General features: G+C 35.4%; 5 protein-coding genes across 7 annotated transcripts; 1 reads left to right on the top strand and 4 right to left on the bottom strand.

Moving 5' to 3' along the window:
* Positions 1–288: 288 nt before the first annotated feature.
* On the bottom strand, positions 289–1,728 carry LOC144548680 (pathogenesis-related protein 1-like). The gene is made up of 2 exons (XM_078297397.1): positions 1,221–1,728; positions 289–902 (listed from the first exon to the last, which is right to left on the bottom strand). The coding sequence occupies exons 1-2, from the start codon at positions 1,496–1,498 to the stop codon at positions 530–532; spliced, it is 651 nt and encodes a 216-aa protein (XP_078153523.1). The 5' UTR covers positions 1,499–1,728; the 3' UTR covers positions 289–529.
* Positions 1,729–2,063: 335 nt separating this feature from the next.
* LOC144548549 (putative protein ABIL5) lies at positions 2,064–5,837 on the bottom strand. 2 transcript variants are annotated; one of them, XM_078297243.1, is made up of 8 exons: positions 5,634–5,837; positions 4,569–4,651; positions 3,744–3,891; positions 3,561–3,660; positions 3,256–3,289; positions 3,090–3,181; positions 2,735–2,778; positions 2,064–2,368 (listed from the first exon to the last, which is right to left on the bottom strand). In XM_078297243.1, the coding sequence occupies exons 1-8, from the start codon at positions 5,769–5,771 to the stop codon at positions 2,252–2,254; spliced, it is 756 nt and encodes a 251-aa protein (XP_078153369.1). In that variant the 5' UTR covers positions 5,772–5,837; the 3' UTR covers positions 2,064–2,251. The 2 variants fall into 2 exon arrangements, with proteins under 2 accessions (XP_078153369.1, XP_078153370.1); XM_078297244.1 differs by having other exon boundaries at positions 3,090–3,175.
* Positions 5,838–7,754: 1,917 nt separating this feature from the next.
* Positions 7,755–11,821, top strand: LOC144548449 (Pentatricopeptide repeat (PPR) superfamily protein). 2 transcript variants are annotated; one of them, XM_078297111.1, is made up of 12 exons: positions 7,755–8,232; positions 8,334–8,500; positions 8,607–8,684; positions 8,887–8,966; positions 9,188–9,272; positions 9,868–10,287; positions 10,590–10,697; positions 10,909–10,976; positions 11,069–11,156; positions 11,241–11,312; positions 11,463–11,516; positions 11,641–11,821. In XM_078297111.1, exons 1-12 carry the CDS (start codon positions 7,833–7,835, stop codon positions 11,704–11,706), a joined length of 1,686 nt encoding a protein of 561 aa, XP_078153237.1. In that variant the 5' UTR covers positions 7,755–7,832; the 3' UTR covers positions 11,707–11,821. The 2 variants fall into 2 exon arrangements, with proteins under 2 accessions (XP_078153237.1, XP_078153238.1); XM_078297112.1 differs by having other exon boundaries at positions 8,083–8,232; positions 8,417–8,500.
* A 902-nt stretch (positions 11,822–12,723) lies between these two features.
* On the bottom strand, positions 12,724–17,001 carry LOC144548414 (uncharacterized). The gene is made up of 13 exons (XM_078297074.1): positions 16,617–17,001; positions 16,048–16,157; positions 15,702–15,812; positions 15,499–15,556; positions 15,291–15,380; positions 14,891–14,985; positions 14,739–14,792; positions 14,132–14,269; positions 13,845–13,896; positions 13,644–13,758; positions 13,383–13,452; positions 13,200–13,271; positions 12,724–13,001 (listed from the first exon to the last, which is right to left on the bottom strand). The coding sequence occupies exons 1-13, from the start codon at positions 16,801–16,803 to the stop codon at positions 12,885–12,887; spliced, it is 1,269 nt and encodes a 422-aa protein (XP_078153200.1). The 5' UTR covers positions 16,804–17,001; the 3' UTR covers positions 12,724–12,884.
* A 2,965-nt stretch (positions 17,002–19,966) lies between these two features.
* Positions 19,967–23,087, bottom strand: DELTA-ADR (delta-adaptin). The gene is made up of 2 exons (XM_078297317.1): positions 22,020–23,087; positions 19,967–21,595 (listed from the first exon to the last, which is right to left on the bottom strand). Exons 1-2 carry the CDS (start codon positions 23,039–23,041, stop codon positions 20,014–20,016), a joined length of 2,604 nt encoding a protein of 867 aa, XP_078153443.1. The 5' UTR covers positions 23,042–23,087; the 3' UTR covers positions 19,967–20,013.

Raw genomic sequence — 23,087 nt, 5'->3', positions numbered from 1 at the left:
TGTTCCTTTCAAGTTGTATCGATACTCACGTGTCAATTGTTACATGTAAAATGTAAAAGTATTCGAAAAATCAGCTGTTGAACCGGTCCAACTAGTCACCGTTGATCCGAAGTATTACCAGGTCGATATATATTCGGTTCGAATTTGATAACATTAATTGATTGTAATAAAATTGAATTAATGAAAGTGAAAAAAATATATATTTCTGGCCTTTCGGCGACCAGAAATTCTTAATTTCAATTGATATCATTCGCAACTTTTTACGTGTGTAAAATTATGTTCCCGGAGCCAATTATTAATAATATTAATTCGATGATTACCAACAGGCAACAAAATTAAAGCCACATGTACTATATATACATAAATACACCACATCAACCATACTGTATTAAAGCAACAAAATAATTAAATCATAAATTACCCATGATTAGGAAGACAAAAAAAAAAATAAATTAAACGAACAAAAACCAATCCTTCCCTATACATACATATAATCCATCAAAAAAATAAATCTTCCCCTCCCATTAAATCAGTGCACAAACTTTTGATGGTTCGCAACGGGCCAGTGACCGTGAATGTTGCCGCTCGGATAGTAGTCGCAAGTTATGAATATAAAGGTGGCATTGCAGTGGATCTTGGCACAGCCGACGGCCTCGGTCTGAGCCCAGATCATCTGCGTAAAATGGCCGCACATTTTGTTGGCGTTGCAACTGTTGTCCTTCCAGTGATAGTTGTTCTTCTCCTTGGCCCACTCGTCCACAGCCTCCTTGATTGTCCACTTTCCCTGCCCGACGAATAAGTTCTCTCCATAACGCGATTGAGTTTGAGAGTGCGTCAGGCTGCACGCATTATGCATCTTATAGGCCCAATGCCGGGCAGTGCGTGCCAGACTTCGATCCCACCTGTGCAGCAAAGAGAAAGAAAGTTATACTATTTGTAAAATAAATTTTACATAATTTCAGTATGAGGCTTGCCAGGGACAAGGTACATTCAAAGACTGGGGTCAATTGACCCTTATTTATTTTCAAAAGAAAATTCTACTTATACACAATTTTCTATATATTTCAAAATAAAATGTCATGAAATTGCATAATTAACTCTCATTCTCAGTATGAAAATTTTATATAATTTGATCCTCATAACTTGAAAGTGCCATTGATTTTAAAAAAATTTGATGATACTATTAAGATTGATAAGTACAAAAGCTACATAATTGTAACCTCAAAGGTTTGACACCGAATTTTGTGCGAAGCTCATTGTGAGCTTTGAGGAATGCGCGTGCAGTTCCCTTGTTAGCCCATGCCTTGAAATGAGTTGCGACTTGCGACTCAGTCAATCTAGGATGCGATGTCAGGTCCAAGGCATCGGAGGTGCCGAAGGAGACTGCGGCGGAGGAGAGAACAATTAGGAAAGGGAGGAGAGATATCGCCATCCCTTTAAGAAATAAGTAATGGATTGAAGGAAAGGGAAATGCAATTTGGATTCTCCTAACAGGCATCAATTGCCTTTCTTTAGAGTTTTATGGTCATAGAGGATGAAAGGTGGATCCAAAGGAGGTTAGTGGTTTCCAATTAAGCTTATAAGCACAGTTATTTTCTACAACTGTAAAAGAAATGTTTTCATTTTTTTTTTCTGAATATTTCTGTTCAGGAGTTGTGTGACTTTCTAAAAAAAGAATCTGTTAGAATCTCCCTTTGACTTAAACTCTGTCTCTCTGCTATATTTAAAAAAAAATAACTGAAAAATATGTCAAAGCAACTCCCTGAAAATCCAACAGTAGAAGCTCATTCAATTTTACCTAATATCTGATGTACATGTACTGATCATAGTCACAAGATTAGTGAATAATTCGTTTTTTTTTTATAATGGCGAACCGAACTTTGACCTAATTATTTGTAAGTAATTCACGAATTTTACAAATTATTCGTGATTTTATATATACACGAACGACGAATTCTCCAGTCCAAATACTTCCGGATCATTCTTAAATTATATCCGAATTATTTCTAAATTACGATTTTTGACTCCGCTGAACTGAATCCAAATAATTCATTTGTCAGTATGGTTAGAACAACAAATAAATTTGCATTCACATCAAGTACTATACTGATAAGAACTTCTTGTATATATAACATTAGGTATATAAAAAATAATAACCCATAAATGGTTTAGTACAATACCTAAAGTACGTAGTGTCATAAATTTATAATGAATCAGTAAAACAATTACAAGTCATTAAGCCAAGGAGTAATTAACCAACTCTGCGCTTCAGGAATTGAGATTTCTTTCTATTCTTGCTAAGAAATGCCAGGAAATTACTTCCTTGCTGCACCTTCTTCTTATCATCACCTCCAAATTTATGCGAGTCCTGTAACGCATATCAAACCAAATTAATTATTCTCTTTCATATAACCCTTAATAAAAATTACAAACTAAACAATGCATGTTTGTGAATATTTGGTTCCATTTTTCTGATAAACCTTTTTTTCTCATACAGTTTCTTCTTTAAATCTCAACTGGTAATTCATCTGTCCTAACCGATTTTTATGTTATTATATTTTCGGATCATCATATCCTTTCTTCAACGTTCTCTTCCCTTCACTTGGAAAATATGATTTTTCATTAGAGTGAGGTATAATTTTGTAACATAAGCATGTTTCTCTGTTTCTTTTCTAAATTCCCTAACTAATTTGCAAATTCTTGGAGATTTTAGAAAAGGAAGTATTTGCTTTACCTTGAGTCTAGTTGATGGTGTTAGTATCATGAGCTGCTCTTTTCCTGAAAATAAAAATCAAGCACATGAGAAGAGTCGAAGAATCTTTCCCCAAAAAACTAATTTCTCGCAGAAGGATTTTGAAAGAAGAATGTTGGCTTATTTTATATTTGTGCAATATTCAGAAAGACGAAAGGGAGAAATTTATCTACCAGATGTTTGGTTAAAGCTGTACCAAATACCATGTAATTTGATCAAATCTCATCAAACTCCCTTTAATAATTAATTATCAGCATATATAAAGTTTGAGTTTAGTTTGTTTATGGCAAATAATTAGGGTTTATACAAGTAATGTTAAAGAGTTTGAATTCTGTACCACATTCCGTACGCTGAAATCTCCCCGATAATGCGAGTTTCTCTTCTCTATGTGAATCCATCAATTTTTGACAACCCCCTTCTTCCCTGTTACTAAATAAAGAAAACTTTTATATCAATCATCTTACAAACAATAATGGTACTGAAAAGGAGAAAAAAAAAACTACCTTGATCTGGAGTCATATTGCTTCAAAATTTGACCTGTAATTTCAATGACAATAAAATTTTGATTTAAAACATTGAAAGGTTCGGAATTATGACACCAAGAAATAAACCATGCCAAAATTACTGGCAAAAGAAACAAAATTATGGTGAAGTAACAGAGAACTTATTGATGCCCCGTCATTTTTTATTTAGTGACAATTGTTCACAGTTGCACTAGATTATAAAGACTATAAATTTACTTACAAAATGAAAAATAAAATAAATTAAATAGCATGAAAATTTGTCTTAAATCATAAAAGAATCTGACCGTCAGACACATAGCGATGGTGGTGTTGCGGTAACTTTTCTCTGTACTGGATTGTTGCCAGTTCAGCAGTAACAGTGAATTGCTGGCACATCAGAAGCCTCTGACAGCATCAATCTCTTTTTATTAGAACAGCAAACAAAAACTAACAACAAACTAATTATAAATTTTGTTCCTGTTACTCACCTGATTCAACAAATCCATCTGTTGTTCGGTTTGTGAGGCCTTTGAAATGTTGCACAACTCGAGCTCTAGTTTCGATGATACTGTCCCCAAATGATCGATCACAGCCACAATTGCATCACATATGTAGCTCTTTGTACTGTCCAGTATCCTTCATGATGCAAATAAACACATATAATGTTTACTACTATTATTTAATTCAAACTAGATATTATTATTGATTTGTTAGAGGGAATTACATTTGATTACACATTTTACAAATATTTCAAAGTTCATTGTACATATTTATGTATGGAGTGAGGCTATGGTACTTACTATGCATAGCACATATTGGTCCGTACTACGGATCAACAAATTTGTTTTCAAAGTTCAAATAGTCAACCTCAACTGTTCAACATGATATCCGTATGTAAATATACTTGACTAAATTTTATATTTTTTAGAATTTGTTTACCATTTTTAGATACTTAGAAAAAAATTATTTTTGAATGGTCTAGAATCTTTAGATCAAGTGATTTTCTACCAATCTAAAAAAATAGTAAAAAAGTTCTAAAAAATGTAAAATTTTATCTACAGGTACATTTTGATATGGAGATCATATTGAATGATTCAGATTGATCGTTTGAACTTCGAAAATTGAGATATTGATTCATAGTATGGACCAACATGCGCTATGCATAGTCCCGTAGCCTATTGTCTCGGCTTATTTGGGAAACTCGAGAATGAGAAACCAGAAGCGAAATATTTTGTACAACTGAGGCCTACAAGGCTACAAAATCATGTATTGGCAAAAAGAAACCAAAACTACACGGGAAAAAAAAGGCTCACATCTTTTTCTTCTCTTCCTTAAGAAATGCATCCTCACAGTAATCAGCCGCCTGGTGAAGCTGAGAACGCAAGTCCTTCAGTTCCTGGTATCATTTTACACAAAATTAGTTATATTCAATTGTTGTTCTTTCTTTCAATCGCATTTCATGGTGCCAGTATGACAAATAAAAAGTACATAATGATTAAATTATAATCAATTAATGGGACAGGTGGCATTTATATATGAGGACGGTTCAAATGCACCATGATTTTCTTCTCAAAAAAATGCATCATGGTTTAGTGCTTCAATTATGCTTCACATCCTTATTTTTCTTTTCAAAGTCCAAACAGTCAATCTGAACCGCTCAACATGATTGTCACAATAAAATATGCATGGAGACCAAATTTTATATTTTTTGGATTTTGTTTACTATTATTTTAGATAGCTACAATATCACTTTTTTGGATGGTCCAGAATATCTTGAAAACAATGATTTTGTACCTATCTAAAAAAATAGTAAACAAATTCCAAAAAATATAAAATTTGGTCTCCAAGCATATTTTATTGTAAAGATCATGTTGAGCAGTTTAGATCGACTGTTTGGGCTTTGAAAACGGAGATAAGAATGTGAAGCATAATTGGAGCACAAAACCATATGGTGCATTTGAACCCTCCTCATGTATGTGTCAAGTGTATAATTAACATGTGTTTGCAGATTAAATGAGTTATGCAAATGTTATGATTTATAATGCACAACAAATCCGGAACCATGCATTTAATTTGAAAAAAAAAAATAAGTTCAAGTCAGTTCACATGGGGGGAATGCTTTCCAAAAAACTTTTTTTTTTCTTGTACCAATTAGCCAACAGATGATATAAATGCGACAGAGGACTTAAAATCTGGAGCTGTCAAAAGGGAAACCAAATGAGAATTGTCCCCTACAATCGATAGAATCGAACAATCAACCAAATGAAGTGCGAAATAATTACACATTTTCTTCTTTGAAATGATTCCTTAAAACCTTGATTGCTATCAACAAGTAAAAAAAGAATCAATAATAAGTGAGAAATGGTAACTCAACGTACTCTAAGAGAACCTTCAAACTGCTCCGCCTCAGTTGTCGCCTCTGAGCAGAGAAAGGAAGAACATCTACTCACTGGAGCTACACTAATCGCTCCTGCTTTCGCTTTCGCTTCTGGTTTCTCATTCTCACTCGTCTCCATTTTTCTCTTGCAAAACTGTGAAGAAAAAGAGAGACTGTGGGATTAAGCAAGGAAACAAAAGATAGATTGGTAGGCATGGCCGTGACAACTGACAGCCGACAACGGGAAATTTTGCATTCAAATTCTCTGTCTCGTATTCTGTGTCGAACGTCCTATAACGAGTCACTGGCAGGTAAAGACATCTATGATTCAGTGACTTGTTACATAGAACGAATTCTGGAATGTCAATAGATGTGAAAAGGTTGATAGATGCCCGCAGGTATCCATACTCTCGTGAGTTTTGGTGGCTATATTCCAGGAAACATAGGACAAGATGTAATCGGACGGCTGGGATTCCCCCATCTTACCTAAAGAAAATATTTGAAATATTTGTTGTACGGTTGTACCTAAATAAATAAATGAGAATTCAAATTAAAATGAATTATTAGAAAGAGGAGGGATTCAATTATACCATTTTATGGTGACAAATTTTAGCATCATATTTTTATAAGTCATTTTTGCGATTTTGAAATTCAAATAGTCGATCCGAACCGTTAAACGTGAACAGTAATGAATGTAAAATTCTCTGTTGTCGGTTCGGATCATCTTAATAAATACTAAAAAAATTCCAAAAAAATGTAAAATTTGATCTCCAAGCACATTTTAATATGGAGATCATGTTGAACGGTTCGGATCATCTGTTTGAATTTTAAAATCACAAAAATAACTTATAAAAATATGGTGTTAAGATGTGTCACCATAAACTGGTGTAATTGGATCCCTCCTCTTTTTAATAATTAAAGTTCCGGATTTAAAATTTCAACATGATATGTACAATTTTATGTTATTACAAAGATTTATCAAATAAAACAGTAATGAATAGTGCAAAAATTCAAAACATAATTTCATGGGAGCCTCTCTGAATAATTGCAGGAATTTACGATCGGCGTGACAAGCAGACGAACGATTGGATTGCTTAAAGAAATGAAAGTAATTGAATCACAAGCTCAAGCTTGCTCTTAAACTACGTAAATACAATACAGTACGTAGCCGACCATGTGCAATTTAATGTGATTCTTGCTTGATAGGCTGAACTCTGAACTCTCTGAAAGACTGAAGCTGATACCACAAGAATACAGAAATCCATGATAGAAAACTGAACTTAGAAATGCGAACCTTTTGTTTTTAAACTTAAATAAATTAGTAGATAAGGTTGAAATAAGGAATAGATAAAATGAATACTGGGAATATTCTTAGTTCTTTTATATGTTTGGAGAAAAAGGGATCAAAAAGGAGGAAAATAAAAAAAAATGAAGAACGAGTTAAGATTATTATCATCTAAATTAGAAAAAAAAAATGAATAGTTGTAATCGAGAAAGAAGAGTATTAACAATGTGTTAATTAAGAGAAAATATTGATAAGTGAGGTTTGAAATGAATTGTCACGATATGGTGATAACATAAGTAATGTCAATTTTGTCATTTTGAAATTGTATCAACTAAAATTTAAAAAGAAAATATTTTTTTTATCTATTCACACTTCGAAATAGTAGTTATTCTAATATTTACAATTATTAGAAAATAACAACCGTTGTAACTATTCCAATAGTAGTTATTTGTGTGCACACTGATATTCCGTGCGGAATTCACCGGAGATGTCAATCAGATATTGAATTTGAACAACAGATCACAACACCCGAGTACCTGACCATGTTGTCACATAAAGTTAAATCCTATCTGAACCTTTCTATCTGGAATGGACGGTCCGATCTGTCCGGGCGTCACCAATACTTACAAGTGGAGAGGCGCTGAACTCATGACTGACAAGTGTCCCGCATTGTGAGATCCCCTCAGGTACCTGAGCAACCTGAGTCAATCCCAGAGCGATCTTCTTTGGGCCTGTCTTGGAGATTCATGTCAGATTAAAATAAACGGTATGGATCTCATTTTATTGGGTCAGGTACCTGACTGGATCTGAATTCCACCATTCGTTGCAGCCTTCCATTTCTAATCCACTTTGCCAAAGCGCGCCTTCTTTCTTTCCTTCTCTCTGACAAGCAGAGTGGAACTCTTGAAGGAGGCAATGGCTCTCAGCCTTCTCTCTCCTCCCCTCTCTCCTCTCTCTCACTCCTTCAAAAACCCTGCTACCATCGCTACTTCCCACTGTACGCTTTTCTTTTCTCTCTCTCCCTTCACCTCCTCTCCTCCTACTCCCGTATTAAGAGCATATTGCACCAGCAAAGATGGAGTAACCTCTGAGAAACCTTCCATTGGATCTCTCGATGATGAACTGCTGAGGCGTCTCTCTGGAGCGAAAGATGCAGACCAAGTGCTCGACGTTATTACTGAGTCAGGAGGTAGTAATGGCGTCGTCAAAATGAATACCTCAGATTGCAATTCTCTCGTTGCAGCTGCACTTGAGAGGGGAAACGTTGAGTTGGCTCTATCTTTGTTTGATGCCATGCGATTAGGATTTTCTCCAGGTTTCAATTTGGTGTTTAGCAAAACAAATTTTAGGAACCAATAGTAGCTTTACATCATAACATGCTGTGTTTGACGAATATATATAATTCTATGAAATTAGATGATGGGTTGGATGGGAAGGTAGTCACTAAAACCTGGAGGTGGCCCCGGCCTGATATTCACACTTATGCAGTACTTGTTCAGGGATTAGCGACTTCATTGCGTGTGAATGATGCACTTAGGATTATTGGTTATGTTTGTGGAATGGGTATTTCTTCCGAAGAAGAGGTAACATTTGTAGCATTCTCTTTTATTTGAAAATAATGTCGATCGTATTTACATGAAAAGTGGGGAATCCTGCTAAGTGCCAATTTTGTTTAAACTCATATTCTAGGTTCTATTTGGGTTGGTTATTCAGTGCCCGACTTGTAAGGTTGCAATTGCCGTAGCACAACCTCAGAATGGAACTCAGGTATAGTATACTCTCTGGTCTAATTGAGTATCACTATGTAAAAATAGAAATTATACCCCTATATCAGTTATGAAGTATTAAGTAGTATTTGTCAAGTTATTATTCCTCTTGCAGCCATGAAACAATATCCCAGAACTATCTCAATCAATAAATCTTGGTACAATTTTATTGGCAGGAAAATTTATTTGTTTTCCTATTTTAGATTGCATCGTGCTCCAAGTGCCGTTACCAATATGAACTCTTTTCTGGGGACATAGTCAGCATTGAGTCTGAAGAAATAAGGTCAGTAGTTGCTGAATAAACTACCAAATGAAGTTCTACTTTGTACGCATATTTTAGCAGTGAAACAATTACAAGTCGTCTTTTCTGCAATGAACCGGGCATATTCTAGCACCTAATTATACCAGCATGATTTAAAACAAAGTCTTATGTAGATGTGTTACTAAACACGGTATTAATGGTATACATTGACTTCTCTAAGGATCTCTCCCTGCCGAACGCAGCATGGACACCTCTGGTTGGGAAAAGGCTTTGATTTTTCTCAAAGTAAAGAAAGATGAACTTCCCTCTGCTATCCATTCCATTGTGGTATCCATTCTTTCTTAGCATCGTGAGATTTCATATCTAGGGTTAGTTATAAGTTAATCAGTAAGTTGTTTCTGGTGCTTTTCTATGCTTTTTGTTTCATGTAAAAAGATAAAAGAAACCGGATGATGCCAGCCCTGCTAGCCAGGTCCTGACCATACCAGAGACGGTACTGTACTGATTTATCAGAAGCTATGAAATCCATACCGGTTATCCGCTACTATTCAGCTGCAAAATTTGAAAGTCATACTGAATTGTTACAAGTCATCATAAACTAGTGGTATAAAGTCCTTAAATTGAACTATTTCTAGTAAAAAGAGTGGCCATTTTGTATTTTACTTTTTCAATACCCACCTCAGGTACAAAATTTTACTGACAGATCCATCACGTGTAAAATTATCACAGGAAGTAAATTATATTAATAGAGGCGTTACAGGATTTGAATTCAGAATCTCTAACTCTGGTACCTTTGGACGAACCAGTTGCTCTTAGAGCTTAAAAAGGTTGTAACAATATATAACAATATCGGGAATGCTGGGGCTGATCGAATTGGAGTCCATTAGTATTTTATATTTAGAATTTTTTTAATACGATACAGGTACAGACTCCTTCCGGTAAGGCTCGCACACACCGGTTTGCTACCAAAACACCTGAGCTACCTGCTCAAGAAGGAGAAAGAGTCACAATCTCCCTATCGGCACCATCAAGCTCATACAGACAACTGGGCCCACTGAGACTTGGCCCAAGATCATCTGGGCTCAGGCCCAGTGAGCCCATGTGCATCACCAACCATACTACTGGTCAGGTGTCAGAGTTGCTCAAACCTCCTGATGCAAAAGCCGGGTCAGGTTTGATCAACCCGTATCTGATAGTGGGTTCACTCGTATTGCTTTCTAGTGGAGATGTGATTTCTGGATTTATTGATCCGGGGGTCCCTAGAATTATATCATCAACTGTGCTTGCATCAGCTGCATTGGATACTGTGGTTAACAAACTGGTACTGCCTGAACTGCGCAAGGTAAAATATCTCCACAATCATTTTTATGGTTCAATTTTAACCAATTTGGCCATGTCATGGAACCGTTGTACGCAAAAAATTTTTTACCAAGAATGTAGTGCTTATTTATGGCTTATTTGTCAAATAGTCGAATTTCTCTTGAATTGTAGGTAGATTCTTCTCTACTCCAAACCTTTGATATGTAAAACTTACCATATAATGTTGCATCACTGTCAAAATTTATCATACTTCGATATTTCAGATTATTCTAACATCAAAGCTTAAGATTTTCTTCCCTCTCTTTTCCACTTTTCTTTGTTTAGCTTCCTCAAAAGACAGTAGATATAGTTGCCCTGAAGCAACAGCTTTTATCACAGTACGAATTGCTACAGAACCGTATAAAGGATCTAAGAAAAGCTGCTGAGAAAGAGGTTTGTCTTATCCTTTCTTCGCCCAAGGTCAATACCATTGCAGTTATGTTTTAATGATATGTACCGGGAGGCACTGATCAGCATAATACCTGTACCAAAACAAGTTGAAAACTTCTTAATATAATATTTCCTTCTTTTCTTGCTTAATTATTAAAATACATATTGTAAGTTTGTTTTCTCTGCTTATTTGGGGATTACTTTTGAATTAAAGGTGTGGATGCTAGCTCGGATGTCTCAGTTGGAGAATAAAATAGTAGCAGTAGGAGAACCATCATATCGGTATATTTATGCTCACTCAAAGCCATCGATCTAATGTAAAGTATCACACCTTTATGAATTCACTAGTGGATATTGGTAAACTCTCTGCACAGTGCACGACGTGGTAGAGTAAAACGGGTGCGTGAAAACCTGGAAAATGCCCTTCTAGCAAGAATCGAGCTGATAGAAAGCTACGCTAAAGTAAATAATCAGTACGATATATTAATTTCAATTTGTATTTGACGAAAGAGTAGATGATTGATAGTATACTTCTTGGTAGTACAGATATCTTCCATGATCGAAATTGAAGTAGAAATGAACTCTGATGTTCTTGCGGCTGAAACGGCAAGCAGTGCTGTGAGTTGTTTAAACTCTTTTATTTGTAATATATTATTAACCAACTTGCATAAAATTGCAGTGATGTTCATGTATTTGTTATTCTTAAAATTAACATTAGTGGATCTTTTTTGTGCTCTTAGAATTAATTAATTAATTTTTTGTTTTCAGGAAAGAATCTCAGAGCAAATACAGCAGATGATGGAAATAGATAATCTTGAAGAGGCAAGTACAACTTTTCAGCATGCGATTTGTGAAAATTTTCAAATTACTATTTGTGAAATGCGAGCTATATTATATAGCTCCTCATTTTAAGAAATATTTTTTTTTGTACCTAATATTTACATAGCAATGGCGCATACAAGCTGAGGCAAATGATGAAGTGGAAAGGCTTCTCAACTCGGAGACCTTGTGAAATGATCGTACCTGATAGAATTGTATTTCAATTTGCTTTGACTAAATCATTTGTAGATAGTTGTAATGTCTATGTTTATTCTTTACTCTTTAGATTTCATTAAATTTTGAAATCATAATTGATGGTCATCTCCAAGCATGTTCTTGGGAAGGAAATGTTATAATAAGCATATGGCCTCATGATAATTATGTTAAAGAATATGAGTTGAACAACCAAGTATGATGGCTCATGTCACATAAATAAAATCTGAAAAAAAAAGAGCAATATGCGGAACGCCTTGTAGAATAAGTGGTCATAGAATATCTCTGCTGTTTCATACCACAGAATCAAAGTGTGACTTAAACCACAAAAGATCTATGACATTCATATGTGACTCCAGAGAGCAAAATTAGATGGAGAAACAAAGGCCATTGCGTAGAGGTCGAGTAGAAGCAGTAGCAAGTAGCAACATCACAAGCAGTATCCTGCATCCTTTCTTATAGATATTCAAAACTAGTGAAGAAAAAAACGTAACACGTGAATGGTGAGTAGCCGAGTAGGGAATGGTGATTGGTGAGGAATAGTTGCATCACACAAATGATCACATAACGTGTGACCACATGTTATATGTGACACAACTGATAGTGTTTAATTTTTTTTTTTCTTCAGATTTTAAGTTACTTCATAGAAAAATATAAAAAGTACTAACTAAAATAAATAAGAAAATATTGTAAAATAAACTAAAATAAATAAACAATGCTGAAAAAATGAATCACATGACATAATATAATTGAATCATTTTGCATGACATGCCGTGACATGTTATTTTCAATTAAAGAGAGACGAGCCACGTGACACGCGAGTCATGTCACGTGACCAACATATGTGATGTTCCTTGACAAAATTCATAACGACACGACTAATTATTTTCACTATTCAAAACTGTATTTTAAAACACTGAGAACAAACTAACGATGATCCAGAAAAACAAGACTTGACCAGCAGAAAATATGTGCACACGAACGATAATAAAACTGATTTGGACGCCACAAAAAAAAAGTTAGCTCTAAAAATATTACAAACTTACATGGGCACAATGTCACAGTAAAGCAAGAAATACTTGGCTAACATTACAAGCTTCATTATATTTGAACAAAAGAATATTCTCTAACGTAAAATACTAAAGCGACAACTACATGTCATGATTTATTCTGTGAAATGATAGAAGCACGTGCAACATGCCGAAGAGAAGGCCGCTTCCCATTTATCAGAATTTGTTCAGCAAAGTCGACACGTATCAGTTTGAATTGATAATGCTGCTTCATATTGAAATTTAATTAGCTCTAACCAAGATTATTTATTTGATAAATTTACAACGGTCAACAACAGGTGGAACAACATTTAGCACTCTTAACAGGAAAATGGAACCTACGTGCTAACAGTTAAGACCCAATTCCAAGTTACTATTTTTATTTTAGTGAAAATAATAAGAAAATAATAGTACCAATACTTACCTTTCCTTTCCATGAAACATCAACTGCCCTGTAACAAGGCTCGAGTAGTGTTAAATTATCACCTTCCCTAACCTATTGAACAAAGATACATGCATATTTTTGTGGATTACAGATCCTCCTTGGTTCTACATGCTATGATGTATAGAAATACAAAAATAAGTTGGGGAAATAAATTGTTCTTACGGCTTCAAACTGGAGCCCAAAAACCGATAGAATGAAGCAACACATATTGGAGTCGCACAGCAAATAATACCTAAAAAAGCCACAAAATCTATTAAACCAACACATCATATACAGTCATCAAAAGAACACTGAAATATAACAGTTAAGCAGTTTTCAAACAGTTCTCATGGAAGATGGTATCAACAGCAGTGCCAACCCTTCATTATTCAAAAAATAAACAAATAAAGTTCTTAACATAACAAGATCCTTAAAGGGACTCACAATGGTGCAATATTATCATGCTTTACCAAAAGAAGCACTTTTGCCAGAACTGCTGCACCACTGTTGATTCCTTCTGAAAGAGAGTTCACAGTGGTTTTCTTGTACGCCGGTTCTACTATGTTAAAACCAACAATAATTAGTTTTCAATGGTAAAAAAACCATTGTACAGGTTTGAATTCAAGGGACAAAAATAACACTTACACCTGACTTCACCCAAGTTTAAGGCTGTGGATGCTAACCTCTTGTTTCGCACCTTCAGCAAAAGTTACAATAGAATATAAGAGGTGATCAATAGAAACATATCCAATTTAATCTAGTGGAATTCAGTATGGTAAATACCCCTTTCCCCAATTTTACCCGTAAATAGAAGATGCCATGAACCCAAATAAAGAACAAAAATATATGGTTGAACTGTAATCATATTACCAGTACCGTTCTAGTTTGGTACCACCCTGATACAATTATTTAAATACAAGATAATTAAGTACCTTAACTGAATTATCTAACTTGTCAAGTACATCTATTATTTTCCGAACTTCTTCATCCCCACCAAGGCTTGGGTCCTGTGAAGCGGCAGCTTCAAATCTATGAAGGGCCCTTTCATAATTTTCCAGATACTTGTTGGCCTAAAAGAAGGGGGTTTTAAGAAAAACAATCTTCAATAACTTCTGAGATTTGCAAATAATACCCGACATCTTTGGTATCATTTGCAACAACATCCAGCATTTTTGTGTTAGTAATAATCAACCAATTATCAAAGACAAGGTTCAGTTGAGGCAAAACAACTAACCCGCCCCAGGTGTTCTTATATAAACTCAAACATATATGATCAATATATATCAGTTTGACTATTTTTGTTCAGTTTGAGCATAAGAAATTATAGCAAAAGATAGGGCAAAGTGACCAATATTTTAATACTTTTATCACATAAAACTATCAATGGCACAATAGCAGTGCTAGTTTCTAGTATGATGAATTATTTAAGTGTACTTGATGTAACAATAGAATATGCATGCTTATTTTGAAATAAACAATAACCAAGCCTTTAGTCCCAAACAAGTTGACTGGTGCATTAGTTTTTTTTTCAAAACTTACAGTAGCACAATTGAAGCTAAGGTCTGGATTTGATTTCATCAACTCGTCCTTCTCCTGAGTATAGAAAAAAGTAAATCAATTTATATTTAAATAAGTTATGTTGACCGTGAAACTGACTGGTGCATCTCTTATGTAAATCTGAAATTTCTTACAGCATTTTGGTACGCTTTCAGTGAGTGCTTGAGCTTGGTGTGGTCCCATGCACCAGTTACAAAAAAACTTGTCAGATATGCATTTCCAAGATTATCTGTATAAAAGCAAAGTATAATAAGAATTCCAAACAAGGTACTTGTGCTATGTATAAATTGTTATTGCTTGCTATTCCTACAAACATATAGAGAAAACCCCCCAAATTATATTTTGGACAAGAAACGAGCTACAGCTAAATAGACTTCTGGCTTTAGTTTATTTTGGAAAATGATGTCAGGTACAGTGATCTGTGGTACCGGGGGGGAATGATGTCTGGTACAGTGATGTAGCACCTACTTTATACAGGTACATGACAGTTATGAAGCCCTAATTTATGAAAAAAAAGGGAAGGTAGAATCTTACACCAAGAATTTCCATCCTTAATGTCCAACATTACCGCTTCTTTTGCATGTTTAATGCTTTCATCAACCAATGTAACTTGATCTTCCTTGCCTATAATATAATCATAATATATTATTCAGATTTTAGGTTATGACAAGCATTTGGGCATCAAGATTTCAGAAAGAAACCAACATCAGCTTTGTTCAATGAATATTTAAAATATTTTTACCTTGAGACATGCTTCTTTCCAGCATAGAAAGCTGACACAAAACTTTCTTGTTTGAACCCTGCAAGTTTTTTACAGGTTAGCATATCAAATTTTTCAATACTTATGCAAAGCAAAAGGAACATTTCATCAAATATTGTGCTTCGTAGCATATTAGCAAAAGTGTCATACATCAAAATATAATGTGCAAGTTGTGAAAAATGTACCTTGCTCAGTGCATGAGTAAAGCAACTTTTTGCAGAAATCAGATCTCCTTTTTTCCAAATGCAATTACCTAGGCATAGCCAGGCATCTACAAGAGATGGGTTCAACTTCACCTGAAAGTATTAAATTAAAAAAAAGAGGCTCAAGATATAGCAATTTCATGGTTTACAAGATGTGAAAGCAAATAAATTTACCAAATAATAAATTCTTTTCAACTTAAGCCAGCAAAACAAGTTCAACTCTTTCACTTATTATTAAACACTTGCTACTATGTTTGGTAGTCATATCTTTCCAATTAATATTACATAAAATAAAGAATAATCACATTTAAAGTATATTATTCCATACTGCTTTTGATAAATGGTCTTCGGCTTCCTTATGATAATCAGGAAATACATCTAGTATTTTCCCCCTGAGGAATTCGAGCATTGCACGCTGTTGGGGTGATTTCCTTTGTTCTACAAAAAACAAGCAAAATAACAATAGCAATTAAAAAACGGCTCAGAACCTCATAGAGTTTCAATTTTAAGTATATCCACGAGCAAACTAAGTACTATTTACAACTTGTAGTTATTTGACAAATCATTTCATACTATCCGCAAATCAGATATAAAACAAATCAAGTGATCTATTTTGGACAAATCAAAGTTGGGTTAACAATTCGATACACAACCTTAAGAAAATTTTCAAGGCACAACCAAATTTTTCAACCTCCTGGTAAATTTTGCCACTATCTTTTTTATATTTTCACTCAGAAATCCTTTTTATGTGATAATTACCATGTATTCACTCTTCAAGTTTTCCAAACTTTAATCAGCCTTTAAAAGGAAACCTCCTAATATAGTGTCAAGCTCTACTATCAATAGTCATGGATTTGTCACTGTAGACAGTTTCACTAGTAAGAGAGAAGGTAATACCAAGCGGAATAGAATCGAGTTGCGCGAGTGCGGCGTCAGCTAGGGTTTGGATCTTGGAGGCCTTATCGGTGGGGTCGGTCGGGAAGTAGGTGTCGCGTACGCGGTACAGCTCCTCAGTCGCCTCCGTCGCCATTGTGATCGCCTTGTCGCCTCCGTCGGACAGTGGCGACGCTTCCTCTGCACTCATGTCGAATGAGGAGGGGGCAGGGGGAGGAGGAGGGGGAGGGGGAGGGGAAGTAGAAGTGAACTCCGTGGCGGAGAGAGGAAGAGGTGGAATGGAGTGGTCGGTGGTATCGAGGAAATGGAGAGATTCTCAGAGTAGAGGTTTTGAATCTTTTGATTCTTGATTCTGATCGAGGGATTCCAGATTTGTGGAAGGGCAATCCTACGAAAGAGCCCTCTGTGATTTGTGAAAGATGGAAGGAGAAATTTGAAGCGTTTCAACTTTCAACCGTTGATTTTGCTTTTTTATATTTTGTAAGTATCGATATTTAATTGTTCCCAAATTTTTATTTATACCCTTTTTAAAAAAAAATAAAAAATCCAAATTATGGGAAATTTCAACTTCTAAATCAATATGTGGCTTCATTTTTAAAGGACGCAGATTAGTTTGATAGTCTGTCAAAACCTAAATATACTTAATATTACAGCATACTTTTTGGGCTTTCGAAGGAGCTGTCAAGCCTTCTCCAAGAATGATGCCGCATATTGGCTTAGCGGTCTGGATAGATGTGAAATTATCTCAAAATCAGAGTGTTTTGGTTTATTTTTTTATTATGGTATAAATAAAAATTTTGGTAACTTGTTTATTGGGAAAAAAATTTGAGATTTTGAGATTTTAAATAATCTAAAATGAGAATTTTGTGTTTAGAAAGATTAATATGAATTTATAATTTTGGAGATAATTATTATGAAGTTATACTAATGTACTGACCTTAGCATACACGGATTAAATCTTATTTCTTTTTTCATTTGCGATATATTCAAACTGTTCATTAAAATCTACATATCAAAATCTAAGAGAACTAGTCTTTGGTTATCTGTGACAAAAGATAATTTTTTTTTTGTGCAGAAGGCTGTTGATTTTGTTTTTTAATATTTTGTAAGTATCGATATTCAACTTGTTTATTGGAAAAATATATTGAGATTTTGAGATTTTAAATAATCTAAAATGAGAATTTTGTGGTTAGAAAGATTAATATGAATTTATAATTTTGAAGATAATTATTATAAAGTTATACTAATGTACTGACCTTATCATATACGGATTAATTTTTTTTTTTTTTTCATTTGCTATAGATTCAAACCGTTCAATAAAATCTACATATCAAAATTTCAAAAAACTAGTCTTCAGTTTATCTGTGACAAAAGATAATGTTTTTTTTTTTTACAGAAAGAAGGTCACAATTTCAAAACTCAGTTGGAATTTTCCAATGTTACTATTTAAAAATTTAAAGTATACTCTAGAATATACTAACAACATATCAATTGATATCTTATGGAATATCAAATTTTACAATTTACAATTTCTATTTCTACTATTTTGTAGAATTTTTTAAACTACTTGTATATATAATTTAGGAAGGAAACGAATTTTTTGAAGAATATACATAAAAATTTACAGAAATATAATATTAATTTTTTTTTAAAGATAATCGATTACCAGCAAAATAATACGTAATGTGAAACTGATTCTTTATGGTATTTTACTAAACGGTACATGGAAAAGACATCAATCACAAACAAATCCATATCATGGTAAATGTACACACAGCTTAAGCATTTTAAGAAATTAATCAAATTAAACTTGAACCCAAAAGCAAAATAGCTCATCATAAATCTCTCAACTTCTTATACAGAAGACAAAAGTACCAAGGCAAAAAAAAAATGGCTTATAAAAAAAAACTAAGCCATTAAAATGCCAACTATAAATACCTACCAACTGCTATTAAAATTTGCAACGACATGCCATGCATCTTTCTTCATCTATGATCATGTGATGTCTAACATCAGATGGTTCACAATACCATATAACAAATACAAGTACTACAAAACCAACTAGCAACAACATATGGGGCATTCTTGATACCGAGGTTTGAATTTTGCATTCCTTCATTTGTTGATTTATGAGGAGATTAACTGTATTTATGCTTGACATCTCTGATTCAAACAAATGTTTCCCAATGAAAACACCCACAAAAACACAAATCAAGCAGCAGGCTATGATTTGTGCCATCCCAATACTGTTACATTTCTTCTCTCTTGATTGGTACATGGTGAAATGTGAGTTTCATGCTAGGGTATGGTACCTTGTATTTATAAGGCATGCATCAAATGCATCTCAAATTTCGAGGATAAATTTAATTTTAGTCGGTGTCAATTAATTGTGGGAAATTTCCAATGTGAGCTAATTGACGGTTAACAGGTACTACAATTTAATTCAATTTGTGACTACTATGATGTGGAAACTAAGATGCACTAATTGAAACAAGGATCAAAATAGACCCGGAATACAGAATTGGAAATGTAATATACATGTTTATATCTCTATTTTCAAAATTCAAAAAATTGAACCTTTGGACATGATCTCCATTTGAAATGGATTTGGAAATCAAATTTTACATTTTTTTTAGAACATTTTACAGTTTTTTTTTTTTAAATCGATAGAAAATGACTACTTATAATGATTCAAATTTTTTTAATCAAGTAATTTATCTAAAAAATAGGGAAAAAATTATGAAAAATGTAACTGTTTGAAATTTGAAGATAAAGATATGAACCCATAGCATGAGAATTGAGGCTATACATATTATGGATCGACCCGTGCTATGAATTCATATTTATATTTTCAAAGTTTAAATTGTTGATCCAAACCATTAAACATGATTTCCATTTGAAATTGTACTCGCATACTAAATTTTCCTTTTTTTAGAGTATTTTTACTATTGTTTTAAAGAGGTAGAAAATCACTAGTTTTTAATGGTTTAGAATTAATGATTTTTTACCTATCTATAAAAATAGTAAAAATATTATGTAAAATATAACCGTTTGAAATTTGAAAATAGATATATAGACCCATAGCATGAGTTGATATGTGATAAGCATATTACCCTAGCCTCTCTCTAATATGTTTTAATAATTAACAATTGTGAAACTTGATTAAAAAAAAAAATAGTCACATAAAGGACCTAGGAACAAAAACTGCTTAAAATACACAGTACAATTTGAAGAAGCTAAGAAACTCTGGCCACTTAATACTAACATTTGGAATTGCAATCTTTTTTCTGATTTTGGAAACAATATTCAACAACAAAACAAAAGTCAACACTTGTAAAAAAAGAAAAAGAAAATTCAAACCAACAACATGAGCTCTTAACAAAATGAAATCAACCAAAATTTATAAAAGAAAATCTTGGATTACATGTTTTTCCTGAGATGCACTTACACCAGGCTCAGGCTCCTTTCTATGCTTATGCCTACGCTTTCCCTTGTGTCGAGTTTTACTCTCTCGCTCTTCACTCTTCATAGATTTAATTTCTCTCTCTTTGTCTTTACCCTTTCCCTGTCTTGAACTAGAAGCATCAAAAGCAGAGGCGGGTCCATCGCCGTTTTTACCTACTAGAGCATCCATGATTGCACCAGACAAGGTATCATCCTTCACCTCCTCTTTTGTAGAAAGAGAAGATGAGGTTTTCAAATCCTCCCCTTCATCCAATTTAACCACAGTAGGTCTTGGTTTTGTGACCTTACCTCGCCTGGTAGGTTCACCATTCAATGGCAGTAATTTCTCATTTACAAGTGGGTAATCTTCAGTTAACTCAGATTCTCTTGCCTCTTTATCTGATGAAAGGTAGTAAAGCCCATGCCTTTTACGGTGCTCTTCAAGGGAAGTGGACTCAGCTAATCTCGTGGGCCCCACTTCAACCTCTTCACTAGCATTGTGATTCCGAGGATATAACAAAATTGAGTCCTTTGACCTAAACTGGGTAGCATTGTCAACTTCATCATCACTAATAAATTCTGACAGATCAGCGAGATTTTCTTTGAGATCCAGGTCTTCTGGCACAACAACTCTTTTCTGTGCATTTGCAGAAACTGGGCCCATCTCGTCAGAGAACAAATTGACCATACCTTTTACAACTTCATAAATCATCCCATCCTTGTCTTTATCCCCTGAAAGATCTTTAATATTTCCAAGCAAACAAACTGCACCAAGTAAGTTCCTTACCCTATCCTCAACCTCAGCCTCATCAGACTCTGCAAGTGGGCCCACTGTCATTTCAATCAAGCTGAGCATACGCGATATTACAGTATTATCCGCTGCTGAACCAGATTCATTGAGATAAGAATTGCAAGAAAAGGTCAAAACTTTCAAAACTGATTGAATATACACAGCCCTTGCCGAAGTGGGGAGGAGACTAGTTCTCGGTTGAAGTAATGCCTCAACAAGCTCCATTGGGTCTTTTGAAAACTCAACATACTCACCAGAAATCCAAGCGCCTGCCGACAAAACATTGTATAAAAAATGGTTTCCTAGCAAAGAGGGATCTATTAACAACTCCCTTGCCACCCGCACTAACTCAGGCCTCACATCCCTAACTCTCAACCCAATATCCACTAGCTGTCGGCTGATCTCATCTCCTTTCATACAATGCGGTATCCTTGCCATTTCACCAAGCAAAGAGACATACCAATCAAAATCAACAACCAGTTCATAGAAATCGTTTGAACAAGAGGTGAGAACAGAATCAAGGATTTCGTTTAAGAACTCAGGATCAGATTTGGCTGCTTGTTTAACAAGTAGAGTGCAGATTTCTATTGAGTTACCCTGGAGTGTCATTGCCATCATCAAGCGAAGGGCTTCACAACTGATGCTCCTGTCAGGATCAGTGAGAGATTGGGCCACGACTTCACGGTTCTCCTTCAAGGCCCACAAGTGTTGTGGGGCCAGCATTCTAAGGGTTTGGAGCCCAAGGTACCTGTTATTACAATTTCAATTTTCATGCATTCAATTAGTGGCGTAGCACAAATGTTGCCATGGTATTGGTAATGCAATAGTCAGCCCTGACTCGAGCAAAAAACACAAGTAAACAATGAACATGCACCAAAGAAATAAAAAAAGAAGAAGATGAAACAGAGATCTCAGTGGCCTCGATCTGGTAATCAACTGCCATTTACAGCACTGTAACAGTGTGCAATTGGACTCGCACGGTGCCCATTCTTGGTATAGTTTTGAGGTATGGTGGGCAATCGGTAGGTTTCGATTAATAATGATTCGGAATTCTGATCATTCATTGGACTAACATACAAGATATTGCACCACCAAAAATACAAAAATGAAGTGATAATGATGATATTTTTTTAATAATCTCCTATAATGTTGTTGGAGGATAAGTACATTACCTGAGATTTGGGTCATCGTCTGAAGAGAGGAGCTCCTTGATCTTGCCAATTACCAACTTAATCGCTTCAGTGTGTGTAGGCAGACAAGTAACAACAGTTTTTACACACTCAAGCACAAGAGATTTGGCTTGAGACTCACGCAACAACTGACATATGGGCTCCACAACTCGACTCCCAAGCCGCGGCTCCAAGGGCACCAACCTAGAAAAGATCTTTAGTGCCTTAATCAAAGTCCAATTACTCCTTGAATTAACCAGAACTCTGTATATTTCTGGAGCAAGGGGGAGGTATGGCGCAGGGTCATTGGGATGAGCAGAGAGCTCACAAAAGGCACCAACTGCAGCCGAGACAGTGAGCGGGTTGTCAGAGGAGAGGCAATCAACAAGTGGCTTGAATAAAACAGGCACAGTGCTCGGACAGAGGGAGAGAACTCTGTAAGCTGCTGAGACAGCTTTTGGCTGGAGAGGGGATGGGCGAGAGAGTAGTGGAACGAGGTCTGGTGCGAGGTGGGTAGAGAGATCAGGGGAGGCGGCTAAAGAGAGTAATTGGAGGGGAAGGGAGGGTAAGAAAGGGGAAGAAGAGGAGGAATTGGAGAGAGCAGTGAGGTCCTTGTGTAACTGGTGAGTGGAGAGAGTGATGAGGTCGGTGGTGGAGGGGTGAAAGGAGAGTGAGGCAGCGAGGTAGGCAAGGCGCTTAGTGTGAAGGGAAGAAGAAGGGAGAAGTTCAATGGTGTGAAAGGAAGCCCAAGACATGGAGGTGAAGTAGAGAGAGGAAAGATAGGTGAGTTTCTGAAGTGCGATGGATTTGGTGAGGGGGTCAGTGGAGCGGATCTCGCGGTGAATCTCGGAGATGGCTCGGGAGATGATGACGGTCTCGGAAGAGGGGTCAGAGCGGAGGGATTTGATGAGGTCATCGAGGGAGCGCTGGAAGAGGGAGTCAGCGAGGGAGGAGGCGGAGGAGAGGACGGAGGTGGAGGTGGAGGTGGTGGAGGGGGAGGTGGACGAGGAGGGTGGAGCTGCCATGGCGAGATGGAGGGAACAGAGCCGATTGTGACTTTTGGGAGTTATC

This window comes from Carex rostrata, chromosome 33 (genome assembly GCF_964058835.1).
Source record: "Carex rostrata chromosome 33, lpCarRost1.2, whole genome shotgun sequence".
NCBI classification, from domain to species: Eukaryota; Viridiplantae; Streptophyta; class Magnoliopsida; order Poales; family Cyperaceae; genus Carex; species Carex rostrata.
The sequence above is the reverse complement of the archived record's forward strand: the minus strand, read 5'-3'. Positions and strand labels throughout refer to the sequence as shown.

Bases quoted from the DNA above. Each gene is read 5' to 3' on its own strand.
- LOC144548680 (XM_078297397.1), bottom strand. From the start codon at position 1,498: ATGCCTGTTAGGAGAATCCAAATTGCATTTCCCTTTCCTTCAATCCAT. The intron at 903-1,220 runs GTTACAATTATG...TTTGCTGCACAG, and splicing joins TTCGGTGTCAAACCTTTGAG to GTGGGATCGAAGTCTGGCAC.
- LOC144548549 (XM_078297243.1), bottom strand. From the start codon at position 5,771: ATGGAGACGAGTGAGAATGAGAAACCAGAAGCGAAAGCGAAAGCAGGA. The intron at 2,779-3,089 runs GTACAGAATTCA...TTTTATTTTCAG, and splicing joins ATTTCAGCGTACGGAATGTG to GAAAAGAGCAGCTCATGATA. The intron at 2,369-2,734 runs GTAAAGCAAATA...TATGCGTTACAG, and splicing joins CACCATCAACTAGACTCAAG to GACTCGCATAAATTTGGAGG.
- LOC144548449 (XM_078297111.1), top strand. From the start codon at position 7,833: ATGGCTCTCAGCCTTCTCTCTCCTCCCCTCTCTCCTCTCTCTCACTCC. The intron at 9,273-9,867 runs GTATCCATTCTT...AATACGATACAG, and splicing joins CTGCTATCCATTCCATTGTG to GTACAGACTCCTTCCGGTAA. The intron at 10,977-11,068 runs GTATATTTATGC...CTCTCTGCACAG, and splicing joins GTAGGAGAACCATCATATCG to TGCACGACGTGGTAGAGTAA.
- LOC144548414 (XM_078297074.1), bottom strand. From the start codon at position 16,803: ATGAGTGCAGAGGAAGCGTCGCCACTGTCCGACGGAGGCGACAAGGCG. The intron at 14,793-14,890 runs GTAAGAAATTTC...TTCTATACTCAG, and splicing joins TGAAAGCGTACCAAAATGCT to GAGAAGGACGAGTTGATGAA. The intron at 14,270-14,738 runs GTAAGTTTTGAA...CCCTTCTTTTAG, and splicing joins TTAGCTTCAATTGTGCTACT to GCCAACAAGTATCTGGAAAA.
- DELTA-ADR (XM_078297317.1), bottom strand. From the start codon at position 23,041: ATGGCAGCTCCACCCTCCTCGTCCACCTCCCCCTCCACCACCTCCACC. The intron at 21,596-22,019 runs GTAATGTACTTA...TTGTAATAACAG, and splicing joins GACGATGACCCAAATCTCAG to GTACCTTGGGCTCCAAACCC.